This window comes from Lepus europaeus, chromosome 10 (assembly GCF_033115175.1).
Source record: "Lepus europaeus isolate LE1 chromosome 10, mLepTim1.pri, whole genome shotgun sequence".
NCBI lineage: Eukaryota > Metazoa > Chordata > Mammalia > Lagomorpha > Leporidae > Lepus > Lepus europaeus.
In genome coordinates, this window is record NC_084836.1 from 65,226,581 (window position 1) to 65,234,488 (window position 7,908).

The following is a 7,908-nucleotide window of genomic DNA, read 5'->3' on the forward strand; positions in this document are numbered from 1 at the left end:
GAAAGCCAAGACACTTTGGCAAAAACAACAACAACAACAACAACAACAAAAAACCACACCTATATGAAAGATCTCTGCGAGTGAGATCCCAGTGGAAAGAACAGGTCATCAAAGAAGGAGGTACCTTTCTCTGAAGGGAGGAGAGAACTTCCACTTTGACCATGACCTTGTCTAAATATGATCAGAGTTGTTGAGCTCAAAAGGCCTCCATAGCCTTGGCAACTCATGACAAGACCTAGGGTGATTACTGATGCCATAAACAAGAGTGTCAACTTGTTAAGTCAACAACAGGAGTCACTGTGCACTTACTCCTCATGTAGGATCTCTGTCCTTAATGTGCTGTACATTGTGATTTAATGCTATAACTAGTACTCAAATAGTATTTTACACTTTGTGTTTCTGTGTGGGTGCAAGCTGTTGAAATCTTTACTTATTATATGCTAAATTGATCTTCTGTACATAAAGATAATTGAAAATGAATCTTGATGTGAATGGAAGGGGAGAGGTAGGGAGAGGGGAGGGTTATGGGTGGGAGGGACGTTATGGGGGGAAAAAGCCATTGTAATCCATAAGCTGTACTTTGGAAATTTAGATTCACTAAATAAAAGTTAAAAAAAGACCCTTACTTTACACATTACACAAAAAAAAAATCCACTCAAAATGGATCAAGGACCTATACCATCAAATTACTAGAGAACATTGGGGAAATTCTGCAAAACATTGACATAGGCAAAGACTTCTTGGAAAAGACCCTGGAAGCACAGGCAATCAAAGCCAAAATTGGCAAATTGGTTTACTTCAAGCTGAGAAGATTCTGCACTGCAAAAGAAACACTCAGCGAAGTGATGAGGCAACCACCAAAATGGGAGAAAATATTTGCAAACTATTCAACGTCGGTCCCCTCAACTCTTAATTTTTACGCACATCTACTTTCAGCCTACTTGATTATCGTAAAGTTAACCCTACTCTAAGTAAAAGGGTTCAACAAATAGTATGAACAAAAAACCCTGTCCTCAACTGAATAGACAAGGGCTGTAAACAATTATTGAATCTCAAAATGTCCATTTCACTCCAATTTTAGGTACCCTATTAGTTATCTTGGATCATGGAAAACATATGGTATCTGTCTTTTTGGTACTGGCTTATTTCACTAAGTATAATGGTTTCCAGTTCTGTTCATTTTGTTGCAGATGATAGGATTTCATTTTTGACAGCTGAGTAGAACTCCATAGCATATACATATATGTATCACTATTTATCCAGTAAACAGTTGATGGACATCTGGACTGGTTCTGTATCTTAATTGTGAATTGAGCAGCAATGAACATGGGGTACAGATAACTCATTCATATGCTGATTTCTTTTGTTCTGGGTAAATTCCCAGGAATGGGATGGCTGGGTCTATATTCAGATTTCTTTTTTTTTTTTTTGACAGGCAGAGTTGATAGTGAGAGAGAGAGAGAGACAGAGAGAAAGGTCTTCCTTTTTGCCGCTGGTTCACCCTCCAATGGCCGCTGCGGCCGGCGCATCGTGCTGATCCGAAGCCAGGAGCCAGGTGCTCAATAGGCTAATCCTCCACCTTGCGGCGCCGGCACACTGGGTTCTAGTCCCGGTCGGGGCACCGGATTCTGTCCCGGTTGCCCCTCTTCCAGGCCAGCTCTCTGCTATGGCCCGGGAAGGCAGTGGAGGATGGTCCAAGTGCTTGGGCCCTGCACCCCATGGGAGACCAGGAGAAGCACCTGGCTCCTGCCATTGGATCAGTGCGGTGTGCCGGCCGCAGCACGCCGGCTGCGGCGGCCATTGGAGGGTGAACCAACGGCAAAAGGAAGACCTTTCTCTCTGTCTCTCTCTCTCTTACTGTCCACTCTGCCTGTCAAAAAAAAAAAAAAAAAAAAAAAAAAAAAAGAGTGGAGGGACCGGCACTGTGGCATAGCAGGTAAAGCTGCTGCTTGCAGTTCCAGCATTCCATATGGGCACCAGTTCAAGTCTTGGCTGCTCCACTTCCTATCCAGCTCTCTGCTGTGGCCTGGGAAAACAGTAGAAGATAGCCCAAGCCCTTGGGCCCCTGCACCCACGTGGGAGACCCAGAGGAAGCTCCTGGCTCCTGGCTTCAGATTAGTGCAGATCCGGCCATTGCAGCCTATTGGGGAGTGAACCAGCAGATGGACGACCCTCTCTCTCTGCATCTCCTTCTCTCTCTGTGTAACTCTGACTTTCAAGTAAAATAAGTCTTTAATAAAAAAATTTAAGAGTAGAAATGGGAGACAAAGGAGTAAAAGGGTTGGAGCATGTGCTGGAGGGAGGATAGGGTGGGGAGTATCATCATGTTCCTAAATCTGTATATCTGAAATATATGAAACTTGTGTCACTGAAATAAAACTTAACAAATAAAAATAAAGTTAGCACTAGAAAAAAAGTTAGCTTGATTTTGTGTAGCAGGAATAAGAAGAGAAACATCACTATAGATAAGGATCCTTTTGTTTTGTCAGTCAGTGGCTGTGTGTTATAGCACACAATGAGAGCGTATTCAGATGAAGCAGTATCGCTTTATGTTTTAATTTTGTTTCTTAATTTACAGTCGAAATTTAACTTTTCTAGGAATATTGCATACTCATGACTTTTTACTGCATATTCCATTTGAATATTAGGAGTTTCTCCATTATCTTATATAAGCTGATTCTATATAAATTCCTTAGCTGTTAACTGTGTTGTATGTTTATAATTATCTTTTGAATGTTCATATAATATTATATTTATGCTATCATTAAAGTCAGAAAATAGAACTTGTTTATTATTTATTTGAATGATTGGGATATTTTTTCTCTTTCTCTGATTTTCTCTCTGAAAAGTTCATATCTATTTCATTTCAATATATTTTTTAAAGATTTATTTTATTTATTTGAAAGAGTTACAGAGAGAGGTAGAGTCAGAGAGAGAGGTCTTCCATCCTCTGGTTCACTCCCCAATTGGCCATAACGGCTGGAGCTGCGCCGATCTGAAACCAAGAGCCAGGTGCTTCTTCCGGATATTCCACATAGGTGCAGGGGCCCAAGGACTTGGGCCATCTTCCACAGCTTTCCCAGGCCATAGCAGAGAGCTGGATTGGAAGTGGAGAAGCCGGGCCTCAAACTGGTGCCCACATGGGATGCCGGCGTTGCAGGCAGTGGCTTTTTCCGCTACACCACAGTGCCGGCCCCCATCTCAATATGTTTTTCAATAAATTGTACTCCAGTTTGTAGATACAAATGCATAAAAACAGTCATTCATAATTTTGGAAACCTGTGGGATATAAAAGATCAAAGAGTCCAAGATTAAAATATATGTCTCCATGGACTTGTAAAAGTCTCAAAATCAGTATTAAATAACTTATCTCTTCTTTAGATGGTAATATTTACCTTTAATTGTATAGTGGCATTATTCTCTGGATATTTTTTCTGTTTAACTTTTCTTGTATCAGTACTATAGAGTTCATAAATTATGTCATAGATAAAAATTTATGGATGTGAAAAAGAATTATAGACATCACAGTAATAAAAAAGGATTCAAAACAGAAAAAATATTGTATATATACACCATGGTGTATTATTAATTCATAAAAAGAATGAAATCCTACCATTTGCAAAAAAAATGGCTGCAAATGAAAGCCATTCTACTTAATGAAATAAGCCAGTCCCAAGAAGACAGGTATTATATGTTTCCCCTGATCTCTGGTAACTGATAGAGTACCTAAAAAGTAATGTATTGGGGTGACAATGACATTTTGAGATTTGATGATGGTTTGCAGCCCCATCTCCATGGTTAAGGAACAGTGCTTTTTTTTTTTTCTTCATACTGTTTATTGAACTCTTTACTTAGTTTAGGATTAATCTTTTGAGTATGAAGTAAACTGAAAATAGATACAAAAAGAGCAACAAATGCACAGGCATACACAGGTACGCACACAGATGAAGGGAAAATGAAATTCTATTTACACAGAATTGGGCTTTTATCAAAATAAGTTGTACAACTTTTAAGCAAATGAAGTCAAGGAAAATTTTAGTTGACTTTTGTACTTCCCTGGAAAGCGGGAGACACAGAATAATGAATTTTACCAAACAGGGTGACCACAGGGTCATTCCTGTAGACACAGATCATCATTGCTGTTGTTCCTGTGAAAACTGGGACTCAAATCAGGCCATAGCAGTCAGTGGAAGAGAAGTCAATGAGAACCAATATGAGAGTAAAGTGTTGCTGTCTACGTTTCTTGGTTATGTAAGCAGTAACAGGTGTATTATTATATATGTTTAAGGAAGATTCATTTGTATGTATTTCCAGGAATATAATGCACCAAGAAAACGTCTGTTTCAAAGTGTACTCTGGGTTTAACCAAACTGGGGTGTGATACATAAAAAACATGACTACTATAGAACTAGGGAGAAATAAAATAGAGATAAGGACTTATTTTGTGATTTGTCCTTTTGCATCTGGTAGGCCTTTACTTCCTTGAGATGGCCTCAATCCTTTTGGTCATGTCTTTGAAAGCTTGTATCACCTGCTTGTTCCTCTGGGTGTAAATGAAGGGATTCATCACTGGAGTAACTGAGGTTATGAGCAATGCCACCACCTTATTCATAGCCACGTCTTCTTTTTCAGATGGCTTAATGTACATGAAGACGCAGCTTCCATAAGTGATAGAAACCACAATTATGTGAGAAGAACAAGTGGAAAAAGCTTTTGTCCTCTGCTGAGCAGAAGGGAATCTGAGAATGGTCCTGATGATGTGTGTGTAGGACGTAATCACACACCCTAACGTGAACAGAAGCGTCAGCACAGCCAAGACGAAGACAAAGTGCTCCAAAAACTCTGTGTCATTGCAGGTGATCTTCAGCATGGGCCCTACGTCACAGGCAAAGTGATCTATGATGTTAGAGTCACAAAACTCGAGATCAAAGACCAGAGTAAATGGTGGGGTGATGATGATTAGAGTAAGCATGACACACCCCATGAGGATCCTGATGCAGACTCTGTTGCTCATGATGGTCATGTAGTGCAGGGGTTTGCAGATGGCCACGTAGCGGTCATAGGACATGGCTGTCAGGAGAAGGAACTCAGTCACACTGAAGAAGAAAACAAAAAACAGTTGAGTGAAGCACGCATTATAGCTTATAGTATTGTCCCCAGTTGCCATTGCGTACAGGAATCTGGGAATGCAGAAAGCTGTAAAAGAGAACTCCAGCACAGAGAAATTCCGGAGGAAAAAGTACATGGGTGTTTGGAGGTGAGAATCCACTAAGGTGAGAATGACGATGGCCAGGTTCCCAAAAATACTATGCAAGTAGGTTAGAAGGAAAAAGATAGCAACTGGTATCTGAAGATCTGTATCATCTGTTAGACCCACCAAGATGAATGTTGTTAATGCTGTGTAATTTCTCATCACAGATTCTTGAGTATGTCTCTCTATAAAAATATGAGATAACTTAGACTGGGGAAAAGGAATGTCAACATGAGTTAGTGATGGGTGAAGAGTGAGTGAACATGTTAGTCAAACCACCATTTTATTTTGTTACCTGTTAATCAAGAACGCTAGTGGAGTGTTAGGTTAATCAGTGATGTTCCAGGACTGCCACTGCTGAGTGCTACGCTAAAGATCAAGCAGAGGTCCTTTTTAATGCCTCTTTGCCAGTGTCTTGAAGTAGTATTCATCTAAGGGGAGAGGCATTTATTGATTAACACTTCCTTGGAAATGAAGCTATTTTACATAATCTGTGTTAATGTACAGGAAAACACTCTTTCATTGTCTTGGTTTCAAGCAAAGTAAACAGGGCTGACTTAGTTAAGGTTGTGAAGTTTAAAGAAATCTGCTCTCAGCTGTTTCCACACTCTCTATGATAACTCCATATCACAATATAGAGCATCTCCTATCTTTTTTCTTTCTTCCTTTTCTAAAGTATGCAAAACACTCTCCCAAGTCAACATAAATGCAGAACCAGAGTGATCTTTTAATCACACGTGAGATGACTGCTCTGTTAAAGCCATGGTTCCGTTTCCCTTGAAATAACATGCAGACTACCTACTTTGCCTTGTGAGGTCGTTGGTGATCACATTTCTGTGTAATGCTACTAATTTGTCTCTCATCTGTCCAGCTGTGCTAGTATTCTGTTCCATGAAGATGTTATGTTCTTTTTTTCTCTTTTTTTACATTTTATTTAAGGCATACAAACTTTATAAATTTCATATACAGAAAATTAGAAACAGTGATTCTTCCCACCCCATGCTCCCTGCAGCCTGCACTTCCAACCTTCTTCCTCCTATTCCCTCTCCTATTTCCATTTTTATTTTTCACATATCTATTTTCAATTAACCTTATATACATAAGTTTAACCCTAAACTAAGTAAAGAGTTCAACAAATAGTATGAAGAAAAAATTCACTGTTCCTCAACAGTAGAGACAAGGGCTGTTCAAAATTGTCATTTCTCCAAAGTGTCAGCTTCACTCCTATAGACTATCCTTTAGGTACTCTTTTAGTTACCAAAGAACAGGGAAAACACATGGTATTTGCTTTTTCAGGATTGGCTTATTTCACCAAGTGTAAGGGTTTCAGTTGCATCCATTTTGTTGCAAACGACAGGATTTTTTTGCTGTGTAGTATTCCATAGTGTGTGTGTGTGTGTGTGTATACACCATAATTTCTTTATCTAGTCTTCAATAAATGGACATCTGGGTTGATTCTATATTTAGCTATTGCAAATTAAGCTGCAGTTAACATGTGGGTACAGAAAACTGTTTCATATACTGATTTCTTTTTGTTTGGGTAAATACCCAGGAGTGGGATGGCTTAGTCATATGGTAGGTTTATATTCATATTTCTGAGGTTTCTCCATTCTGTCTTCCATGGTGTCTGCAACAGTTTACAATCCACCAACAGTAGATTAAGGTATATTTTCCTCACATCCTCAACAGCAATTTTTGTTTTTTGATTTCTGTATGTGAGCCATTCTAACTGGGGTGAGGTGAAACCTCATTGTGGTTTTGAGTTGCATTTCTCTGATGGCTAGTGGTCCTGAGTGTTTTTTCATTCTCCTTTTGGCCATCTGAATTTTTCTTCTCTTGAAAATTCTTGTTAAAGTCCTTTTCCCTTTTCTTCAATGGATTGTTTGTTTTGTTGTTGTTGAGTTTCTTGAGCTCTTTATTTTGGATTCCTTCATCAATTTATTTTGATTCCTTCATCAGTTTCACAGTTTGCAAATATTTTCTCCTTTTCTGTTGGTTGCCTCTTCACTTTGCTGATGTTTCTTTCACAGTGCATAAGCTTCTCAGCTTGATGTAATCCCATTTGTCAATGCTGGCTTTGACTGCCTGTGCTTCTGGGGTGTTTTCCAAGAAGTCTTTGCCTATGCCAATGTCTTGTAGAGTTTCCCCAATATTCTCTAGTGATTTGATGGTATCAGGTTGTAGATTTGGTCTTTGATCCATGTTGAGTGGATTTTTGTGTAAAGTGTAAGGTTGGGTCTTGTTTCATACTTCTGCATGCAGAAATCCAGTTTTCCAGGCACCGTTTGTTGAAGAGGCTGTCCTTTCCCCAGAGATTGATTTTAGCTCCTTTGTCCAAGATTAGATGGTTGTAGATGAGTAGATTGGGTTCTGGAGTTTCTACTCTGTTCCATTGATCTACACGTCTCATTTTTGCAAATTTCAGGCTGTTTTGCTTGTAACTGCTCTGTAATATGAATTGAAATCTGGTATTGTGATGCTTCTGGCTTTGTTTTTATTGTATAGGATTGCTTTAGTTATTCGGGTCCTCCTGTGTTTCCATACGAATTTCATCATCATTTTTTCTAGATCTGAGAAGGATGTCCTTGATATTTTGATTGGGGCTGCACTGAATCTGTACATTGCTCTTGGTAGTATGGACATTTTTTATTATATTG

The 7,908-nt window shown here is 39.2% G+C and overlaps 1 protein-coding gene across 1 annotated transcript; it reads right to left on the bottom strand.

Annotated features, from left to right (window-relative positions):
• Positions 1 to 4,474: 4,474 nt before the first annotated feature.
• LOC133767683 (olfactory receptor 6C2-like) lies at positions 4,475 to 5,413 on the bottom strand. The gene has a single exon (XM_062202117.1). It carries the CDS (start codon positions 5,411 to 5,413, stop codon positions 4,475 to 4,477), a length of 939 nt encoding a protein of 312 aa, XP_062058101.1.
• Between the last annotated feature and the right edge of the window lie 2,495 nt (positions 5,414 to 7,908).

Bases quoted from the DNA above. Each gene is read 5' to 3' on its own strand.
- LOC133767683 (XM_062202117.1), bottom strand. From the start codon at position 5,413: ATGAGAAATTACACAGCATTAACAACATTCATCTTGGTGGGTCTAACA.